Raw genomic sequence first — 21937 nt, forward strand, 5'->3', positions numbered from 1 at the left:
TGGTGAGCACAGTGTGGGGCTGGAACCCCTCACTCCTCAGAGGGACCTCAGCAGCTAAGATAACCCTCTCGATTCTCGACTGCTACATCTGATGTGGGGCCAGCCCATTTCACATCTCTGCCCCTCCTATGTCTTGACTGGCTTGTTCTTTCTATCTTTAATTATAGGACTTCTGTTCAGCTAGTTTTTATTTTTTTCCTCACCTGAAGATATTTTTTCCATTGCTTTTCAGAGATAGTGGGAGGGGGAGGAGTGAGAGAGAAGGAGGGACGGAGGGAGAGAAACATCAATGTGAGAGAGACACATTGATCAGTTGGTTGCCTCCCCAGACCAGGGGTCAAGCATGCAACTGAGGCTGGAATTGAACCTGGGACACTTCAGTCTAAGGGCTGATGCTCTAACCACTGAGAAAAACTGCCTAGGGCTCAGCTAGTTTTTAGATGGTTCTCCAGATTGATTGTTTTATAACTTAGTTGTAATTTTGATGTCATGGGAGAAGACAAACACAGCGTTTACCTACTCTGCCATCTTGACTGGAACTCTACTCCTGATTAGTAATGTTGAGCATCTTTTCATGTGTCTGTTGGTCATCTGTAAGTCCTCTTTGGAGAAATGTCCATTCATGTATTCTGCCCACTTTTAAATCAGATTGGTTAGGGCTTTGGTTTTTTTTAAACATGATTTTATTATTTATTTATAATCCTCACCTGAGAATATTTTCTCATTGCTTTTTAGAGAGAGTGGAAGGGAGAGAGAGGAACATTGATGTGAGATAAACACACTGATTGGTTGCCTCCTGCATGCACCCAGACCAGGGCCAGAGATTGAGCCTGCAACCAAGGTACATGTCCTTGGCTGGAATCGAACCCAGGACCCTTCAGTCCAGAGGCCAATACTCTAACCACTGAGCCAAAACTGGGTAGGGCAGTTAGGGCTTTTTTAATGTTGAGCTATATGAGTTCTTTATATATTTTGGATATTAAACCCTTACAGTATATATCATTTGCAAATGTATTATCCCATTTAGTAGACTACCTTTTTGTTTTCTTGGTTTCCTTTCAGGTGCAAAAGCTTTTTAGTTCAATATAATCCCATTTGTTTATTTTTGCTTTTTATTGTCTTTGCCCAAGAAGACATATCCAAAAAATAAATATTGCTAAGACCAGCCCTAGCTGGTGTTGCTCAGTGGTTAGAGCATCTGCCCACGAACCAAAGGGTCATGGATTCCATTCCTGGTCAAGAGCTCTGGTAGGGATGCGTGAGGGAGGCAACCTATCAATGTGTTTCTCTCACACTGACGTGTTTCTCTCTCCCCCCTCCCTCCCTCTCTCTCCCCCTTTTCCCTCCTTTCTTTCCCTCCCTTACACTCTCTCTGAAAATCAGTGGGAAAAAATATATCCTCGGGTGAGGAATAACTAAAAAATTTATATATGTGTATATATGTATATATATTGCTAAGTCCAATGTCAAAGAGTTTATTGCCTACCCTGGCCAGCATTGCTCAGTGTTTAGAACATTGACCCACACACTGAAGGGTTGCAGGTTCAATCCCCAGCTCTGGTTGGGGTGTGTGCAGGAGGCAAGCAATGGATGTATCTCTCACATCGATGTCTTTCTCTCTTTCTCTCTCTCTCTCTCTTTGAGAATTAGTGGAAAAAATATCCTTCTCGGGTGAGTATTAAAAAAAAAAGAAGCTATCTAGAGAGTGAAATGACAGCCCACAGAATGGAAGAAAATAGTTGCATATTATATCTCTGATTATCCGGAATATATGAAGACTTGTACAACTCATCAACAGAAAGACAAACAACTAAATCTTTAAAATGGACTTGGAAAGATCATTCTACAGAGTAGACATACAAATGGTCAATAAGCACACAAAAAGATGTTACACATCCTTAGTATGGAAATGCAAATTAAAACCACAGTGTGATACCCATTCACACACAGAATGGCTATAATCGAGAAAACTAAAAACAACAAATGTTGACAGTGACATAGAGAAATCAGAACCCTTAAGCATTGCTTGTGCAAATGTAAAATGGTGTATTCTGTGTATACAATAGTTTGGTATTTCCTCAAAAAAAAAAATCCCATATGGTTCAACAACTCCACTGGCAGTTCCAAGATAACTTAAACATAAAATTAACGTATGATCCAGCAATTCTACTTCAGGGCACATACCCAAAAGATTTGAAAGCAAGGACATGAACAAATACTCATACACCCATATTCATAGCAGCATGAACCAAAGGTGGAAGCAGCCCAAGTGTCCATCAATGAATAAATGGATAAACAAAATGTGGTATATTCACAGTGGAATATTATTCAGCCTTAAAAACAGGAAATTCTGACTCAGGCTACAATGTAGATGACCCTTGGGGTCATTATGCTAAGTGAAATGACAGTTACAGAAGGAAAAATATTGTATGATTCCACTTATATGAGGTATCTGCAGAAATCAAATTCAGAGAAAATAGAATGTGGTTACCAGGGACCAGGAGGAGAGGGGAATGGGAAGTTAGTGTTTAATGGATACATTTCCACTTGAGGAAAATAAAGTTCTGAAGATGGATGGTGTTGATATTTGCACAATGTAAATGCAGTTAATGCCATAGAACTCTATAGTTCATGTTGTGGTAAATGTTGTGTTGCACATAATAAATCGCAATGAAAAAAATAAGTACTGACACATGTTCAGCATGGATGAACACTGAAAACATCCTAAGTGAAGGAAGCTGGGCAGAAGCAGGCACCCCGATCAGAGTCATCTGTGAGCTTTAAATCCATCAAGGTTATGAAAATGAGGGAAAGTCTCAGTAACAGTTCCAGAAAAATAGGATCATATCAGAATGGAAAAAGGCATTACACAGTTGGGACAGGAGGTGAAAGTTGACCTGGGACTGTGGATTACATTATAATGTGGAAACCATATTTCCTCACTTGTGGGTTATGTGGTGATTCCCCAGGATAGCACTTGTTCTGGATAAAACACACTGCAGTACTTCACGTGAAATGGCAAATGTGATAAAGCAATGACAGCTGCAGAATCGGAGTACAGAGAAAAGAGTATCTGTACTGCTACTGAAACTTTCCTGGACTTTTATTATTTTTAATCCTTACCTGTGGATATGGTGGGGTTTTTTAATTGATTTTAAAGAGAGAGGAAGGGAGAAACATTGATGTGAGAAACACTGATTGTTTGCCTCCCAGATGCACTCTGACCAGGGATCAAACCCACAACCTAGGTATGTGCCCTGACCGAAATCAAACCCAAAACCTGTTGATGTACATGATGGCACTCCAACCAACTGAGCCATCCGGCCAGGGCCTCTTCTGGACTTTTTAAATTACTGGAAAGTAAATCACTATTCAAAACACCCGTGTCAATACCAGCCAGAAAAGCAGAGATCCAAGTTTGTTATACAGGCCAAGCCCTATGCAGACCCAGTTCACCCGAAGTGGTGAAGCTAATCACCCATGCAGCAGTTCACCTGTCATGAAGAGGCACTGTGGGAAGATTATATTAGTAGCCACTATACTTCAGGTATCATGGATGACCTGGGATGTGGTACAGCAGGATTTTTTAATTCCAATTTTCCACATCACTCCACATCCAAAAAGCTGTTAGAACTACTCAACAAATCCATTACATTTGCAGAATACAAAATCATACTAAAATCAGTTGTATTTCTATACACTAATAATAGACCATCAGAAAGAGAAATTAAGAAAATAATCCCATATACAATTATACTGAAAAGAACAAAATAACTAGAAATAAATTTAACCAAGGAGGCAAAAGATTCATACACTGAAAACTGTAAGACATTGATGAAAGAAAAGGAAGATACAAATAATAAAAAGATATCCCCCATGCTCATGGATTAGAAGAATTAATATCATTAAAATGTCCATTCTACCTATAGTAATCCTCATTTTGAATGCAATCCTGATCAAAATTCCAAAGGAATTTTCACAAATAGAACAAACAATCCTAACATTTTTTGGAATCACAAAGGACCCCAAATAGCCAAAGAAATCTTTGTTCTTTACAAAGCTGGAGGTATCACGATCCCTGACTTCAAACTACATTACAAAGCAATAATCACCAAAACATGTTGGTACTGGCATAAAAATACACACAGGTCAATGGGAGCAGAATGGACAACCCAGAAGTTAATCTTGATAAATGGCTGTGGTAACAAAGGACAGCCACATGCAAAAACAACCAAGCCCACAACATACTGGTTACACCACACATTTAACCACCAACAATTTTCAATATCAAGCCCTTCCTCTCCTGGGTCGTCTGAAGACCAGCACACTCCTCTCCTCTAAGCAGTCTTTGCACACAGGAAGCTTCTCCTCCCACTGCGGCGTTTCCAGGGTGGGTGCAGAGGTAAACCAAGCTACCTCAGCACAGACATGGACCCACATTGTCCAGAAGCTCTGGTGGAGTGAGTCTCCTACATATATTCTGAGGAGACTCAGCTCAGCTTGGTGAAGACAAGTACACAGAATGCACATGTGCCAGCAGGGTCAGAGAGGTGGGCTGGGTGCCCCCTGCAGGCCCGCGGGGCAGTGCAGGGATGCGTCTTGCTCACAGTTCAGTGGAGGCCACGCCCTCTTAGAGCAGTCCAGCTGAATCTATTAAATTTGGGAAATTCAAACTGAAATGAAGTCATAGATCTCATGACCTCCAAAAACAGTTAAGGTGTAATTAATTGGAAACCATATGGAATGAAACGAATGTAGACACAAGCTACAGCATACACCAAATTGCACTCAAAACTGTCCACAGAAAATTTTAAATGCAAAAGTATAAAATATCAAGAAGAAAACATAAAGGAAAATCTCCATGACCTTGGCTTTGGTGACGAGTTTTAACACACAACACCAAAAGCCTACCACAAAAGAAAAAGAAGAACATGGACTTTATAAAATTTAAAACTTCTGCTCTGTGACAGACCTTGTTCAGAGAGCCAAGACAAGCCACAAACTGGGAGGAAATATTTGTAAAAACATATCTGATAAAGGATTTCTACTCAAAATATACAAAGGACTCTAAAACAACCCCATTAAAAATGGGTATGGATCTGAATAGATACCTCACCAAAGATATAGAAGATATACAGGTAGTAAATACGTTTACAAAATAAGCTCATCATATATGAGGGAACCATAAATTAAAACAATGAGATATCAATAAAAACCTATTAGAATTGCTAAACTCCAAAAAATAATAATGACAACACCGATTGCTAGAGGGTGAAGAACAGGAACTCTCATTCATTATTGGTGGTACATACAGCCACTTTGGAAGATAGTTCATCAGTTTTTCCAAAGATTTACAAGTCTCACCTTAAGATCCCACACACAGCTGTACCTCTAGTGTTTCTGTAATTGCTTTAAAAACTATGTCCAAACAAAAACTATCATGGAATTACGCACAGCAGCTCTATTCATATTGGCTAAACACTTCAATTAGGATGTCCTTCAGTAGATGAACGCATAAGCAAGTTGAGGTGCATCCACGTGGAGGAAGGCAGAACAAGCCACACCAAAATATGCCTCTTTTTCATTAGGATTATTTTGAGCTGATTTTTCTTTTAAAAGTAGACATAGCAGAATCTCTGTTGCTCTTTTGTGAGGTGAATTTACATTTATAAGGGAAATCTCCATGTGTAAGGGCATCTCCCTCCATATCGGGAAGGATGACAATCTCAAGACTCTTCGATGAAGAAGGCCCAGACCTAAACCTGTATTAACAACCATACCCTTGTTTACTCTTCTGCTGGATAACCTGACATAAGTGGCATCCTCCCTACCCCAACATCTTTCTTTCATTTTTAGCTAAGATGGTATCTAAGGTGATGACTTGGACTATTTCAGGGAGTTACTCGGGTAGATAAACTTGGTTTTCTCCTGTTAACCTGTCTTTATCACAGAGGAATCTCAGCCAAGAACCTAGAAGAATAGAGAGAAATTATTTTCCCTCTCCTATACAAGCAATGGAACACAATAGAAAGGAATGAACCACCAACCTGGGGGAGAAAAAGGGGTTCTACCAAAAGTAACCTCACTGGGAGATCTGATCACAAATTCCTAACTCAGAAGGTCATGGTGGGTAGTAACGTCCTAGGCATATAACTTTTCTAGTAAAAGGTTTTCTCTTTCTTTGTCTTAAACCAGCGGTCCATTGTTTTTGTGCATCCAGGTTAACCCACCTTTGAAATGAGTATAACTAGCCTCAAAAGAGAATGTAATCTTGTTAAATATCCTGTATCCAATACCTCACCCACACCCTCCTTGCTTTCTCCCACCTTCATTTAATCTTCCTCCTTAATTCCAAATGTGTAAGGGAAGCTGCAAAACTGTTGATCTCAGGTGCATTTGAGATCTTGCTTCCTGGCAACAATAGTCAGTTTTGTCTCAAATAATCTCTTACAAAAATTATCTACAGGCTTGGATGTTTCTTATGTAAACAAACCCATACAAAGACATGGATGAATATTAAAGTATACTACTAAGTAAAGGAATCCTGTATGAAGAGGCTCCATACAGTATGACCCCATTTATATGACATTCTGGAAAAGGCAAAACTAGAGATGGTAAATCATGGTGTGGGAGGACTGAAGTGTTCCACAGGATACTTTAGTGACAGACATCTGCCGTTGTACATTTAGAAAACCCATAGTTTTTTACAGCCCAAAGAGTAAATCATAATATATTCAAATTAAGTTATTTAGGATGTAGGAGTGTCACAGAATGTGCCAAAGGATGCAACTATATTAGAAATGTATGAAAGAAACTCACTATAGGTGGTGGGGCAAAAGTTAACTTTGAAAATGAACAGAATCTATGGACTAAAGCAAAATGTACATAAACAGCGGACTCTATTTTATAAATTTATTTCCCTTGGGGGTAGTTTATGATTCTGAAACCACTCTACACATAATTTGGACTGGAGCAATGAATTAAATAAATACAGATGACCCTAGCCTGGTAGCTCAGTTGGTTAGAGCATCGTCCTGATACACCAAGGTTGTGGGTTCAAACCCTGGTCAAGATGAGGTTACAATATCCGTGTGATAATGGGTCAGGCTGGAGACAACAGTATAAATTCATCTTTAGCTTAATATGGATACAGACAGTTCCACATAGAAATCTTTATAATTAGGTGTGTATACGTAGGTTGGAATACATGCATACACTTCCTTGCATGGTCACCTAGCACATTTAGCTCCCACATGATGTAAGTTTTTAATACCATTCTGTACTAAAAGGAACCAGGGCCATTTGAAAAATGACTGATTAAAGACTTAGCTGTTACTTTCATTTAGCTTGTTGACTTCACCAGCTACTCCGATACCTGAGCTCAGCTGAGCTGCTGACAGGGGAGGGTTCTCCCCCTCTACTGTAGGTATAGTCCTTAGAATGGCCATAAGGAACAGAGGAGCTGATAACGTTTGTCAAGCAAATGCCCTATTTTACTAAAAATCCACATATACATTACATTTTACAAAAACAGCATTTATCCAGATCTCTTGGTCCCTTCCCTAGGCCAACAGAAGAAGGGCTACTGAAGGAGTTCTATTCATAATGGAGGGTCCCCATCCAAACATTAGGGCTATCCTGGGCACCCCCAAACCCCTGGTCCAGTGCACAGGAGGTAGGTTTAATAGAAACCCCTCTGGGAACCAGCCTGGAGTACCTGGAGCCTGTCCAGAGCCCTCATCACCATCCTAGGTGAAGGCCCTGCCAGCACCATGGACATACCAACCCACAGCCAGAGTTCTAGGTAGAGGCCCTGTCTGGGCGGCTTCCAGCCTCAGGAATTGGACACTGGGTACCCATAGTGGTTGCGGTCAGCCTCGCCCAGGGACAGTGTCAGTGACAGGCTGGGCTTCCGTTCTAGCTCCTCTTCTTCCAGACAGCGCTGTGGGGGCCGGGTTTTGAAGAAGTCAGAGATGTAGCGAACCTGGGTAAGGAAAGGAGGTGAAAGCTAGCTGGGCAAGGTAGGACTGGGACCGAGGTGAGGGGGGTGGGGAATGGGACCCTGGGAAGGAAGTGGGGGGTGAGGGGTGGTAGGACCCAAGAGGAGTATTGTGGTGGGGGCAATGAGAAAAGCAGAACCTAGGAGGGGAAGACTGGGTTCTTAGGGGAAGGACAGGAGTAGAGAAGACTAGGACCTATAAAAGGGAGAAAGAGGGTAAGCAGTTCCCAGGGCAAAGAATTGGGGCCCAGGAGCTCACAGTGAGGCAGGCCACCAGTGCTCCCTGCAGGAGGCCCACGAGGACATCACTCCAGTGGTGTTTGTGGTCAGATACGCGGGTGTAGCCCACATAGAGGGCAAAGGCCACCAGGAAGAACTGCACCGTGGGCCGCAGCAGCCGTGCCCACTTCCAGCAGAGCCTCGCCTGTACATAGAGCTGGGGAGCCAGAGAGCAGCCATGAGCCCAGGAGCCTGCCAGGCTCACCCCATGGCCAATTCACAGATGGTAGCCTTGAGGCCAAGAGTACAGAACCAGAATACCCAGGTACTCCAGTTTTTATGAATAAACCACTTAGCCCAACCAATCACATCCTCTACCCACCCTGTTTTATGGATGCAGAAACTGAGGCCCAGCAAAGGGGAGTGACTTGGCCACAGTTCCACACCAAGCAAGGCACAGAAAAACCAACTCACCGCCAAGAACATCATGCAGTACATCCCAAAGGAGGAGTGTCCGGAGTAGAAAGATAATCTAAGAAAGGAGAAGACAATGCATTAGGAAGGCTGTGCAGAGGACAGAGCCTGAGGGCCCAAAGTCAGACACCAGACAGCTTACTCAGCATCTCTACCTTAAACACCCTCCTTGTCTCCTGTCCCCTTCCACTGAGCTTCCCACAATCTAAGGGAGAATTTTACATGGAAATATGGCTAGTGTTAGGCATAATGGGAGTCCCAAAAGGAAAGGAGAGAGAGAAGGGTTTGGATAGAATATTTGAAGAAATAATGACTGACAAATCTCCAAACATGATGAAAAGCTTTAATCTACACTCAAGAAGCTCAATAAACTCCAAGTAGGATAAATTCAAAGACATTCACACAGAGACACATTATAATCAAACTGCCAAAAATACATCAGAGACATTCTTAAAAGCAGACGAGAGAAGAGACTCATTGTGTACATGGGACCCTCAATAAGATTAGCAGCTGATGTCTTATCAGAAACCATGCATGCCAGAAGGTGCTAAATTACACATTCAAAGAACTAAAACAGAAATAAACCTGCCAACCAAAAATTCTATATCTAGCAAAATTATCCTCTAAAAATGAAGGAGAAATTAAGACATTCCCAGATAAACAAAGATCCAGAGAATTCAATGCTCATCCACCTGCCCTACAAGGGATGCTAAAAGGGAGTCCCTCCAGGACAAATGAAGGATACTACTAGACAGTAACTCAAATCAACACAAAGACATAAAAAACACCAGTAAAGGTAATTACAAAATAGAAACATCACTATTAATGTATTTTTGGTTTATAATTCCTGGTTTTTTTCTATATGATTAAAAAAGAAACAACCGCATATATGCTAACAGTGTAAATGAGACTTACTGTGGTGATCATTTCACAATAAATAAAACTATCAAATGACTCTGTTGTACACCTGAAACTAATATAAATGTTACTATACTTCAATTTTAAAAACTGCATAAAACAGTATATATATATATATATATATATATATATATATATATATATATATATATATATGTTGATAGCACACAATGTAGAAAGATATAATTTTTGACAATAACCTCAAAGGGGGTCATAATATAACACACACACACACACATATAGCACTATATATCTGCAAACTTTTTGCATAGGACATACCTATTTAACAGAAAAGACAGTAATGGAGAAATTAAAAAACAAGCAAAACAAAAAATATATATAATATGTAGATAATAAGTTTTTCCTTATCAGTAATTACATTAATGTAAATGTATTAAATTATCTAAAAGGTAAAGATTAGAGATTAGATTTTTAAAATTTTTAACTTTAGCTCTAGCCGGTGTGGCTCAGTGGTTAGTGTGTCAGCCCAAGGACTGAGGGGCTTGGGTTCCATTCTGGCCAAGGGCACATAGCTCAGGTGCAGGCTTGGCCCTGGTCGGGGTGTGTGCGGGAGGCAACCAATCAATGTGTCTCTCTCACATCAATGTTTCTCTCTCTCCCCACCCGCATCCCTCCCCCTTCATTCCTCCCTTCCACTCTCTCTATAAGGCAATGGAAAAAATATCCTCAGATGAGGATTAAAAAAATAATAATAAAAATAAAGAAGCCAAGCAAGAAAGGCCACATATGATTCCATGCATATGAAATGTCCAAAATAGGTAACTCCATAGAGATAGAAAATAGGTTAGTGGTTAACAAGGGCTGGGGGAGGGGGAGATAGCTAATGGACATAGGAGTTTCTTTTTGGTGTAATGAACATATTCTGGAATAAAATAGTGGAGATGACTGCACAACACTGAATGTACTAAAAATCAATGAACTATACACATTAAAATGGTTACATTAGTGAATTTATGCTATGTGAATTTTATTTCAAGTTTTTAAATAGAAAAATAAGTCAATTAAGTGAAAAGTTTATCAGTAGAAGTGGTGAAAGGACAGAGCAAAAGCATGAGAATGGGACCTGAAATTTAGGGGAGGTGGGTAACCCTCCTAACACTGACTGCTCTGCTCCAGGGCCCAACACCCCCAGCCCCACCTTGCCTCCCTGTCTGCAAGACCCACATCCACAGGCACCTCCTGGCCATCCCACCCTGTCCTCTGCCCAGTGAGTTACCTCTTTGTCCTCCATCTGGCAATTCATTCTTCAACATCCAGCTTCTGAGGGCCCTTCTCCAGCACCCGCTCCCCCCGGGGAGTGGAAGTGTCTATGGCTTGAGCTCCCCCAGCATCACCCAGAGTGAAGGCTGCAAATCCAGCACCCACCTGGACTCAGTGACGTTGGCAGGGCTTCCCCTGCACACCTTCTCCACCTGTACATAGACGGAGCAGTTGACACGGCTCCAGTCAGGGTCGCAAACTGCCAGGAAGTTGGGCCGCAGCCGGCCAATCATGTACTTGGCCAGGTCTGTTAGGGACTGGCTCACTGCAGCCCCAAACAGGAATGTCCCCAGCACCTTGTAGACAGCAGCCACATAATTGTTGAAGTTGGAGCGGGAATAGAGGCGGTCCGTGTACACCAGGTAGGCTTCTCCCACTGAGACCTGCAAAGGGATCAGCCAAGATGCTTCAGGGCAGGGCCAGAGCAGCAACTGTGGGGTCTCCACCAGGCACTGGCTCAGTCCCTTCCCACTGAAAGGGGTTTAGGATTTCTGGCTTCCCTGAGGCCACTAGGGAACTGGGGACTCTGAAGGGGTCCTCTTCCCCACAAGTACCACCCAGGGCAGATACGTGATGCCCCCGCCCTACAAGCCCCTCCTGCCTTACAAGGATGACGGTGGCAGTGATGGTGACCCCGGCCATGAGCCCGTGAGTAATGGTGTCTGGACGGTAGGGGTAGCGGATGGAGTCATCACCACAGTAGAACCCTCGCTTGTACGGGGCATTCACGAGCGTCAGGATGGCAAAAGGCAGAGAGGCTGGGAGTGGGAGAGAGAAGCCATGTAGCCACATGTTTCTCCCCTAGCACCAGCCATACCCTGGGCCACATGGACCAGCCTTCTTCTGGAGCTTGCACACCTGCCTAGCCTCCCTCCTGGTTTCCTCACCTTCACGTCCACCCTTAAAACCCCCTCAGGCTTCCCTGTCTCCTCAGATGAACACCAAAGTCCCACATGTCTAACCCCAGGCCCACTGTCTAACCCCGATCCCACGTCTCCTACCCTTTCCCTTCACATCCCTCCATCCTTTCAGTTCCTTGAACAAACCCAGAAAGCACCCACCCCAGGACCTTTGCACATGTCCTTCTCTCTCTACCCAAAACAACTAACTTCCCTCTGGTCTCAGTTCCATTCCCCCGTCCCAACTGTCCCACCCAAGTAATCACCCTCCTGGAAAGAAACCTCAGTTCTTCCTTTCTCTTGACCTTGTATGTAATTATGTAATCATTGACAGTTTATTGAATCCCCTCCTCCACCCATCTGTGAGCACCTGAGAGGGGCTGTCATGCTCAAGGCTGAGTCCCAGGAGCTTAGGTACTATTTTAATAAGCATCTGTTTTAAGAAGGAAGGGCTTCCTGCTCTTGGAGTCAAGATGCCCACATTCTCCTTTGTCCCTGAGCCTACCACACAGTAACCAAGACAGACCAGACCTGGGAGCTAAGTCCGAAGACACAGTCATGACCAAATTATGAAAGATTAAGTCACCCAGGCACTGGGACCTGGCTGAGCCAAAACCCTTCCCCCCTTCCCATACAGGGATCCCTGCTCTATGGAGTAGGTGCACAGAGACAAACTCCAGCAGGATGTCCTTTGCCCCTGGCGGGGCAGGTGACAAGTGTAAAAGGGTGTGGCTCTTCTGGGGCCTGAATTCCAGAGGAGCGGGACAGCAGGGCCAACTCCTCCCAATAGGCCAAATTCTAGGGCCTCCGGGACCCTTTAGTGATGATGCTGAGCACCTTTGATGATGAGTCTGGGGAAAGACTCAGTGAAGAAAACAGGGAGCTGAGATTGGTTAGAAATAAAGAGTAAGTGACCACTGGAATCAGAGAGGTGGCTGCAGCTTTCACTAGGGATTGCAGAGTAGGTCACAGAGAAGGTGGCTAGGAGACGACGAAGTTCAGGAACATCTGGGGAAGAGTGCCAGGCACAGGGAACAGCCAGTGCGAAGGTCTAGAGGTGCGACCATGTCTGGGGAGTTGGAGGATTGGGAAAGACTGTGTTGGGGTCAGAGGATGGAGGACATTATAAGAATGTGAATCTTGCTGTGAGTGAGGCGGGAGGCACAGAAGGGTTTGGAGCAGAGGAAGGGAGCATGTTTTCATAGGATCCCTCTGGCTACTGTGAATGAGGGCAAGGTGGAGGTACAGAGGCCAAGAAAGAGACTACCAAACTTGTGAGTGTGTGTGTGTGTGTTGGCTTCGGGGGCAGGGCTAGAAGATGCTGAGAAATCAAGTCAACTGCAGCCCTGGCCAGTAAGGACCAATGGATTCGTGGGTTCGATTCCTGATCAAGGGCAGGTACCTGGGTTGCAGGTTCATGCCTGGCCCTGGTCTGGGCACCTGCAGGAGGCAACCAATCAACGTTTCTCTTTCTCTCCCACTCCCTCCCTTCCAGTCTCTCTAAAAAAGTCAATGGAAAAAATATCCTCTGGTGAGGATTAACAACAACAAACAAAAACTGAACTGTTTATGTGTTGAATCTTCTAGAATAGGGAGGACGGTCTGCCTGAGCCAACTCCTGGCACACAGCAGCAACACATGACCTAATCTTAGCTCTGCCTCCCCTGTGACCTCTCTGGGATGAAATTGGGGATTATAAGAGCTTGTCCCTCACAGGCTGTTTGGAAGAAAGGGTTTAATTATTTGCATGTTGCTTAGCGCCTAGTATACAGTAAGTGCCACACAAATATTTAAATAAATAACACAGGTGCTCAGGATATGGTGCTCAGGGGACCTCTTCCTGCCGCCACTTGGCCCATCCCAAAAGGGGTCTCATCTGGGACATGGGAGGAGGGCCTGGCCTCTGCCATCCATCAGTACTGGACCTTCCATCCCTCGGTCTCTGGGTTCCCTCCGTGCAGGTCCGAGGAGCAAGAACCAGACGGGTAGCAGCGGGAGAATTTTACCGGAGGCCTCCGCCCCCCCCCCCCCCCCCCCCCCCGCAGCGGGTATAATTCCGGGGCCATTGCCCTCCCAGCCTCAGAGCAAACACTCAGCCTTTGTTCCAGGGACCCTGGGAGAGGGGAGGGGAGGGGAAGGAAAGGGGCCTTGGGCTGCCCCCTCCGACAGCCTGGCCCGAAAAGCCGCCCAACAGGTTTGGTCACGCTGCCCCAAGCCCGCGGTTCATCCGCAGCCCGGGGCCCAGCTTTCTTTCCGTGCCTCCCGGCCTGCGCTGGTTCAAATCCCACCGAAGAGCTGTGCGTCCCAGGGCAGGCTTCAGCCCTCCCCGAGCCCAGTGGGAAGGCGGGTCCTGGGCCGGCAGTGTTAAGGTCCTCCACGCTGGACCTGAAGCGCACCCCCCCCCCCCCCGGCCCCGCCCCGCCCCGCCGCTACCGGGGCCACCGCCCGCGTGAATCACCGCCCCAGTCGGGCGCGGCGGGGAAAGGGGGGCGCGGCGCGAGCTGGGCACTCGCAGCCCAGGCGGTGACTTCCTGCTGCCCCGGGCGGGGTGGGGGTTGGGGGGTGCCAACCCCAGCGCCGCTCATGATCCACTCCTGAACCCGGTGCGAGCGGGGGAAACTGAGGCTGGGAAGGCGCACGCCGGCGAAGGTGCGCCGAGGGTTCTCCCCTGAGTCACCCCTCTATAAGGTTCCTTCGAGTGGTGGGGGAATCACAGGCCCTCCCGCGTCCTACAAACTTTCGCGGGGGTGCGGGCGAGCACCACCCGGGAAGGGATCCCCCCCACACGCAAGGGTTCCCGCGGCTCTTACCGACCAGCACGCACAGCACGTCGAGCAGCACGAAGACCCACCTCCGCTCCATGCCGCCCCCGCCCCGGGCAGCGCCCGCGACCAGCGACGCCAGTCCCAGCGCGTCCCGTCCCGTCCTGGCCCAGCCGCAGGGTCACATGGCCGCAGAGCCTGGCCCTGCAGGGGAGGGGAGGGGAGAGACCGGCGGGGCGGGGCAGCCCCAGGGGAGGGGGCGGACTCTGCCCCTGCCCCGCCCGCGGCGCGCTGGAAAGAGTGAGGTGGAGCGTGCACACCGCGGCTGGGGACGCGGGGTATGGAGGAGGGGGTCTCCGAACTGGTAGGGGTCTGCAGCGCCCAGTTACCCCCGGACTCCCATTGAGCCCGGAGGCTACGGCTCAAGGACAGCGAACCCAGGGCCACCCAGAGCGTCCGTGCCCCGGGTACATGGACAGGGCCAGCTGAGTCCAGGAGACGGGGACACGGTGGGGTGAGGTGACAAGGAAAGAATGAGTGAGGGGTGAATTGGCAGCCCCAGCAGAACTGCAGGGTGTGGAGGAGCTCGGGCTCCACCGGATAAGCCCCGCAGGCTCCTCTCTGATCCTCGGTCTCATTGGAGATGGACACTCATTCCGTGTACATTTCAATATCCTGAATCAGTGCCTAAAAATTGATGGGGTGTTGAGGCTTAATTGCAGAGGTTTTTCTGCGGTTCTGCCACCCCTGGCAGCTTAGAAGATCAGATTCCTCAACACCCACCCTGGAGATTGTGCCAGGCACTTTTGCTATGTAGCACTTACTGTCCCCATATGACAGAAGAGCAGAGGTGCCAGGAGGCAGAAAGTCTCTCACACCTGGAAAGAGTGAGTTTGGGTTTGTGCCCTGCTCCCCACAGGTCCCAGGGAGCCCTGAGCTGGGAGGCACCTGGGGGTAAGAACCAAGCCAGTGAAACTGAGACCGGAGGGGTCCATTACATCCACCCTCAGTGTCCATACACCATACTGGATTCTTTTGGCTGCAACCTGAGGCCTTGGGGAGTGTGACCACCTCCTGGAGAGCCCTGCCTTGATCTGGCAGTACAGTTGACAGGCAAGAGGTTTAGTTACCCTCAAAGTCACACAGCTAGAAGGGGGTTGGGATTGGAACCCAGGTGGTCTGGCCCCAAGGTCCCATGCCCTTGGCCTCTAAACCACATTCACCACCCCACCACCTCCAGTGATCTTGCAGAGGATGTTCTCGGCCCTTTTTAGAGATGAAGGGAGTCAGGCCCAGAGATGGGCAGCTCTTGGCCCAAAGTCAAGTAGCTGGGACTTGAACTCAACTCAGAGATCCCTCGACCCTGCTTCCTGGAAGGATGAACAGACCTCTGCATCTTGGCCACTGTCCAGATGGCAGAACTGGGGGAGCGAGCAAGCGTCTGAGTCAAGTCCCCTGCGCCCTGATCAACTTTCCTTAAGCAGGGCGCTGCCACCCACACACACACTCAAAATAACTCAGCCCACTCCCAGGACATGGCAAGGTCCTCCCTGGAAACTTCTGGACCTGGATTTTCCGTTTGCAGCGTAGTGAAGACTGTATGGAAGGGAAATCACCAGCAACCAACCCCCCTTTCCAACCACACAGGCTGGGGAGTTGAAGTAGCCCGGAGACTTCCTGCAAGGCAGCCGGGAGAATCAGATATAATTGCCCGGAGGGTTTTCCTGAAGTTTGGGGAGGGGTGGGGCTATCGCAAGGGCCCAGTTTTAGGCTCAGATGGATCCTGGTTTCCGCATCACCTCCTGGCCTGACTCTGGCCCCAGTATGCTTGGGGTTCTGCTCACTGGCGTCTACTGCTACTACTCATGGGGTGGAGCGGGCCCCACAGAAAGGCCCTCCCAGGCTCTAATTCCCATCATTCATTCGTTCATTCATACCATGCAAACTGAATGAGTTGTTGTGAGAATTACTTGATAAAACATTGAAGAGCCTGGCAAAAACATTACTTAAATGTTAGCTGGCATCATTATCGCACTTTTTTTCACTTTAACCTGGCTTCAATCAGGTGACTACCGCTGTGTTAGCAGCCTATCAAAACTTCCAGTTAGAGAAGATGCAGCATTGTATTGGAATCAAGGAAATTCAGGGTTCTTTATTGAGCACCTACTGCGTGCTGGGGGGGGGGGGTAAACTGTAAGACACCGCCAAAGTGGGGCGTGTGGTGGTGGAGACAGCCTGGGTGGGTGCTGCAAGGTCAGACCCAGGAGAGTCTCCAGGAGAGGCTCCCGCAGGCAGAGGCTGTAGGTGGGAAGGGGAATGGCCTGGTCCCTAGGGAGAGAGGAGTGTGGCTGGAGGGAGAGGATGAGGCTGGAGCTGGTATGGCTATCGGCCCCTCCCCACTGACCTCAATCTCATTCTCCCCTTTCCACTGACCTCAATCTCATTCTGTTCTTAAAATATCTGGGCAGGGTCAGGATTAAAATCTAACAGAGCAGTGCAGATTAGGATTAGTTAGGATTGAGGTGAGGGCTTCTACACCTGCCAGCTGGGGTCTCCCACTTCGAGAAGCTTTCACACCTGGCCCTTTAGAGAAACCGAGCCAGCGAGGCCTGCTCAAGGTACAGAGCCTGGGCTGGGAGCCAGAACTAGATGGCTTCTCCCTCACCTGCAGATGGCAAAGCTGGGAGACTGACAGTAGCGGGTGAGACCATGCCCATCTGCCCTAGAGATGCCCTAGAGACCTCTGTGGTGCCTGGTCACTCCCAAACTGTGACACTCAGGGCTCAGGTTGTCAGTTCTCATCAACCTACTGCCTCAGTGCAACCTGAGGGACCCCACGTTGGTTTCCAAAAGGAGTATTGTGAAAATTAAGGGAGAGAAGTCTGGCAAGTGGGCAGAAAGGTACCTGGCATACCATAGGTGCCACTTGAGTGCAGCCACCACTCCCGCCTCTTTCTTTATTTCTCTTGGGGCTCAAAGAGACCACACTGGGAGTTGGCTCCCAGACTGGCGGCTTTAAGCCCTGCTGAGGGTCCTGCAGTCGAGACTGTGCCTCTGTTTGGGAAGGGAAGGCAACGTGGGTGAATGGTCCTCAGTCTCACTAAGAAGCACTATTGGGCCCTAGTCGGTTTTGCTCAGTGGTCAGAGCGTTGGCCTGCGGACTGAAGGGACCCAGGTTCGATTCCAGCCAAGGGCACATATCTTGGTTGCAGGCCCAATCCCCAGCCCAGGTCAGGGCCTATGAGGGAGGCAATCAATTGATCTGTCTGTCTCACATCAATGTTTCTCTCTCCCTTCCACTCTCTCTGAAAAGCAATGGGGGGGAGGGGAAGAGTAGTATTGGACGGCTAACTGAATAGAACAGAGTGGAGGTGGAGGTGCCTGGGGTCGCCTTTGAGTCAGAATCCCAGACCTGCATACACACAAGGACTTTGCCATCCCTGAGTGCCACACAACCTGAATCTAGAACAGGGCAAGTGACCAAAGTGACTGTTGCTCCAGGGGCTCAGTGTGGACTGGGCATTTACAGGATGAGGCCATGAGCAGCTTATTCCTTTTACAAGAGTTATCTTCATAGATAGCCCAGCTCCTGAGTGATCCCCAACCCTCCTGGGCTACTGCTCAAGGTTGGGGTGGTATTTTGGGGTATTTTACTCCAAGCCCCCACCACTGGGCCCCACGATCAGGAAAGGCTGCAGACTCCAAACTACCTCCAGGGTGGTGGGGCAGGAGAAGCCTCTGCTGGACAGTGCGGCAAAGCCACAGCCTGGCCCCAACCTCCAGACATTCAAGGGGCACTAATGTGCCAGGCACCCACAACCTCAACGTGCTCCTCATAGCAGCCCGGGAATAATGTTACCATAGGATCTTATAGACGTTAAAGAATATAAAAGAAAAGGTGAAAAACATGGAGAATTTCAACAGAGAAATGAAAATACACACATACAGTGGGATGGGCTGAATGGCAGTATGGAACTGTAGAAAAGAGGACCAGGGACCTCAAGACCAGTCAATAGCAACTATCCAAATAGAAACAAAGGACCTGGCCAGTCTGGCTCAGCGGTTAGTTAGCCCTCGGACTGTGAGTCCCAGATTAGATTCTGGCCAAGGGCATATACGTATTTCATCGGCTGTGGGCTCAATCCCCAGCCCCAATCAGGGCGTGTGTGGGAGGCAACCAATCGATGGTCTCTCTCACACTGATGTTTCTCTTTCTCTTTCTCTCTCTTCCACTCTCTCTGCAAAGCAATGGAAAAAAATAATCTCAGGTGAGGATTAAAAAAAAACAAAAAACCACAAATAGAAACACAGAAATAAAATACACGAAAATCTGTGGGACAATACTCAATGTTCTCCTGTGTAACTGGAGGCCCGAAAGGAGAAGAAAGAAGGGGGCTGAAGAAGTAAGAGCCAAGATGCCCCAACATCAATGCAAGGCAGCACTCAGGCCCAAAAAGTTCCATGTGGAAATCTACCCTTGGTACATCACACTCAAATGCTGGTATCCAGACAAAAAAGGAAATCACAAAGAAAACAGATGGGTCTCATTTAGGAAAACACAAGAATGACTTTCTCATTAGAAACTAGGAGTCAATGGAACATCTTTAAAATGCTGATCCTGGAAAAAAAAAAAAAGTGTTTCAAAAACAAAGGTGGAATCCAGTGAGAGTGAGTGAAGAGCATTTGTGGAAAAAACTGCAGGCCCATCTCTAAAGGCTAAAGCAAATGATGAGATACCACCACGCGCCTATCAGAACAGCCGAAATCCAAACTGAGGACAACACACATTGCCAGCAAGGCCTTGGAGCCGGCTGCAGGAACTCTCCTATACCACTGGTGCAAATGCAAATGGTGCAGCCCTTTTGGAAGACAGTTTGGTGGTTTCTGACTAAACTGAAAACACTCTTACCGTAAGATTCAGCTCCTGGGTATTTACCCAAAGGAGTTAAAAACTTGTGTCCTAACAAAAAATCTGCACAAGTGCCCAAACATGAAAGCAACTGAGACTTCCTTCAGCAGGTGAGTGGATGATAAACCGTGGTCCATCTGATGATGGAATGTTCCTTAGCAATAAAAAGAATGAGCTATGGGAGCCACAAGACGACGTGGAGGAATCTACATGTCACCTAGTGAAAGGAGCTAATCTGAAAAGACTATACATCAAAATGTTCAAAGCCAGGGAGAAAAACCACTAAACTGTATATTGAATGTGAACTGTAATTGAAAAATAAAATTTAAAAAAAAGATACAAATCTTAGCAGTCAGAGTAAAAACACACACAAAGGCAAAGACAACAGCAGCTTTCTCAGAAGCAGAGCAAACCAGAAAGAACACAGTAAAGTAACAGCTCTAAAATACTTCAAGAAAATGAAAATAGACTAAAAACTCCAATGAAAATCATTCTAAAGTCCCCGGCATCCTGCCCACCAAGTGCACCTGCTCCCAGTGCTGGCACAACCAGCTTTAAAGGACTAAGCCCCGAATTTCAGGAGATGCCTGGCTTTCCGACACACCTAAGCACAGCCAGCCCCTGACCCATCTGCCCTTGGCCTCCACTCTCTTGGTCCAGGCCTGTCCCCTCCCAGCATGTCCCCTTCCCCTGCCCAGCCTATTTGCACAACCAGTGAAGAAGCTCTGAAAACCACATCTTGACCCAGGCCCTGCTTACCCCTCCAGGGGCTTCAGGACAAAACCTGCTGGCTGGCCCACCCAGCCCCTCAGCTGCTCTCCCTCCCACTCTCCACCTCCATCCTGGGTCTCTGGCCTCTGCCTACCTCTGCGTTGGTGGTGACCTCAGCCTGACTCACACTGGCCCTCACCAAAACAAGATGATTCTCCTTCAGGATCCAGATTAAATGACCCCTCCTTTTAACTGACACCTCCCTCACATCACTCATAATATGGGCCATGGCCCCCATACCCTCTCAGTTATGACTTAGCCCAGATCCTTGAACAATGCCTGGTACAGAGTCCACCAAGTAACCAAGTAATGAGGATGACTTGTGGTTCTCTAGCACCTCCTCACGCCCTGCCAAATCCACCACGAGGCACCCAACGGGCTTCAAATCAAGTTTAATAAATAAAACAGCAAGGGATTCAAGGCAGTTATCACTTCACAGTGTGGTCCTTGGTGGGGTGACAGGGAAGTCTGAGTCCAACTCTGCAGATGGGCTCAAGCCAAAACTCTCCTGGTGACACCCAGGGGCTGGGGAGTGCTGCCCTGCCCCACTGGAGGACCCCACTCCAATTTGTAAACAGAAACATAAATAAAACAAGGGAGGTGGGGGAAGAGAAGGACCAGGACCCCAAACCATCTTGCTGGGAAGCTTCAACAGAAATACGACCTGCAGGGTCAGGAAAATAGGCTGGAACCTGGCCCTCGGCATTGCAGGCTACAGGGGGGTGTAAGTCACCTGTCTCTTGGAACCCATGCCCACACAACCCTGCTGAGAGGCCCTGGGGCAGAGAGCGAGAGGAGGCAGGTGGGTGTAAAGTGCGGCATTTCCTGAAGTGGATAGAGTGGGTGAGGTCAAAGGTGGGGCGGGGCCAACGTCGAGGTATATGGCTCTGTGCCCCGTGGGGTTTGGCACCGAGTAGCAGCTGCCCACCAACCCCTGGGCTGGGGAAGCCCATGGCCCTAACAGGTGTGGAGAGACAGAGCCAAGCAGAGTGTTGGGGGCTCCCTGGGTGGAGGCTGCTGGTGGGGGGGCGGCGTCCTGCCCTGTCTCCCCATCTCCCTGACGGGCAGAGATGCCTTTCCTTGCCTCTGCTGGCTAGAGGGCGCCAGGCCCTCTGCACCCAGCTGCCCAACAGGTCCCACGGTGGGTGGCAGCCTGGAGCCAGGCAGTGGTGCCAGGCGCTGAGAGTGCCGGTCTGTGTGTGGGGAGGGGCAGGGCTAATAGCCCTGCCACTGCTCACCCTAGTCCTTGAAGGGTTCTGAAGCAGAGATGGCGTTACCAGAGGCCCACGAGGAAAAGAGTCGGGAAGACTGACAGAAGCAGGCCCCACAGTGGCCCCAAGTCCAGTCTAGGCCACACACGCCTGCCTGTGGCCAGGAATCAACAGGTCATCACGTTACAGCTGCAGTGAGGGGAGAGACCGAGAGAAACACCAAGGAAAGGGTCAGTCCAGTCCCACAGACTGCAGAGCTTGAGAGCTGTGGGCCGAACACATGGCTCCCAACCTCGCCTCCCCCAGCAGACCGTGTTTTCACGTGTGCCTGGGGAGGGCTGGTGGTTGGGACAGGGGTAGGAGGAAACTAGCACTGGCCCCATTTGTACCTTTTTGGGTTTTGAACCATATGAATGTATTACCTAGTCAAAAAAATAAATAAGCCAAATTAAAAGTAGAGAATAAAACTAAATAAACAAACAGCCTGCTCCATG

The 21937-nt window shown here is 47.8% G+C and overlaps 2 protein-coding genes across 4 annotated transcripts in view; both read right to left on the reverse strand.

Annotated features, from left to right (window-relative positions):
* Positions 1-1726: 1726 nt before the first annotated feature.
* On the reverse strand, positions 1727-21548 carry PLPP2 (phospholipid phosphatase 2). 3 transcript variants are annotated; one of them, XM_016214848.2, is made up of 7 exons: positions 14601-14657; positions 11498-11649; positions 11188-11274; positions 10997-11043; positions 8693-8750; positions 8259-8435; positions 1727-7984 (listed from the first exon to the last, which is right to left on the reverse strand). In XM_016214848.2, exons 1-7 carry the CDS (start codon positions 14650-14652, stop codon positions 7835-7837), a joined length of 723 nt encoding a protein of 240 aa, XP_016070334.1. In that variant the 5' UTR covers positions 14653-14657; the 3' UTR covers positions 1727-7834. The 3 variants fall into 3 exon arrangements, with proteins under 3 accessions (XP_016070334.1, XP_016070336.1, XP_016070333.1); XM_016214850.2 differs by lacking the exon at positions 14601-14657 and adding an exon at positions 21471-21548 and having other exon boundaries at positions 10997-11274; XM_016214847.2 differs by having other exon boundaries at positions 10997-11274.
* The window catches only part of MIER2 (MIER family member 2), a 28074-nt gene continuing 26744 nt past the window's right edge, over positions 20608-21937 (reverse strand). The window contains exon 14 of the mRNA XM_087816573.1: positions 20608-21632. Coding sequence (XP_087672699.1) covers positions 21611-21632 — 22 coding nt within the window. The 3' untranslated portion in view covers positions 20608-21610. The remainder of the gene's footprint in view (positions 21633-21937) is intronic.

The sequence above is a fragment of the Miniopterus natalensis genome, chromosome 4 (genome assembly GCF_054644295.1).
Source record: "Miniopterus natalensis isolate mMinNat1 chromosome 4, mMinNat1.hap1, whole genome shotgun sequence".
NCBI classification, from domain to species: domain Eukaryota; kingdom Metazoa; phylum Chordata; class Mammalia; order Chiroptera; family Miniopteridae; genus Miniopterus; species Miniopterus natalensis.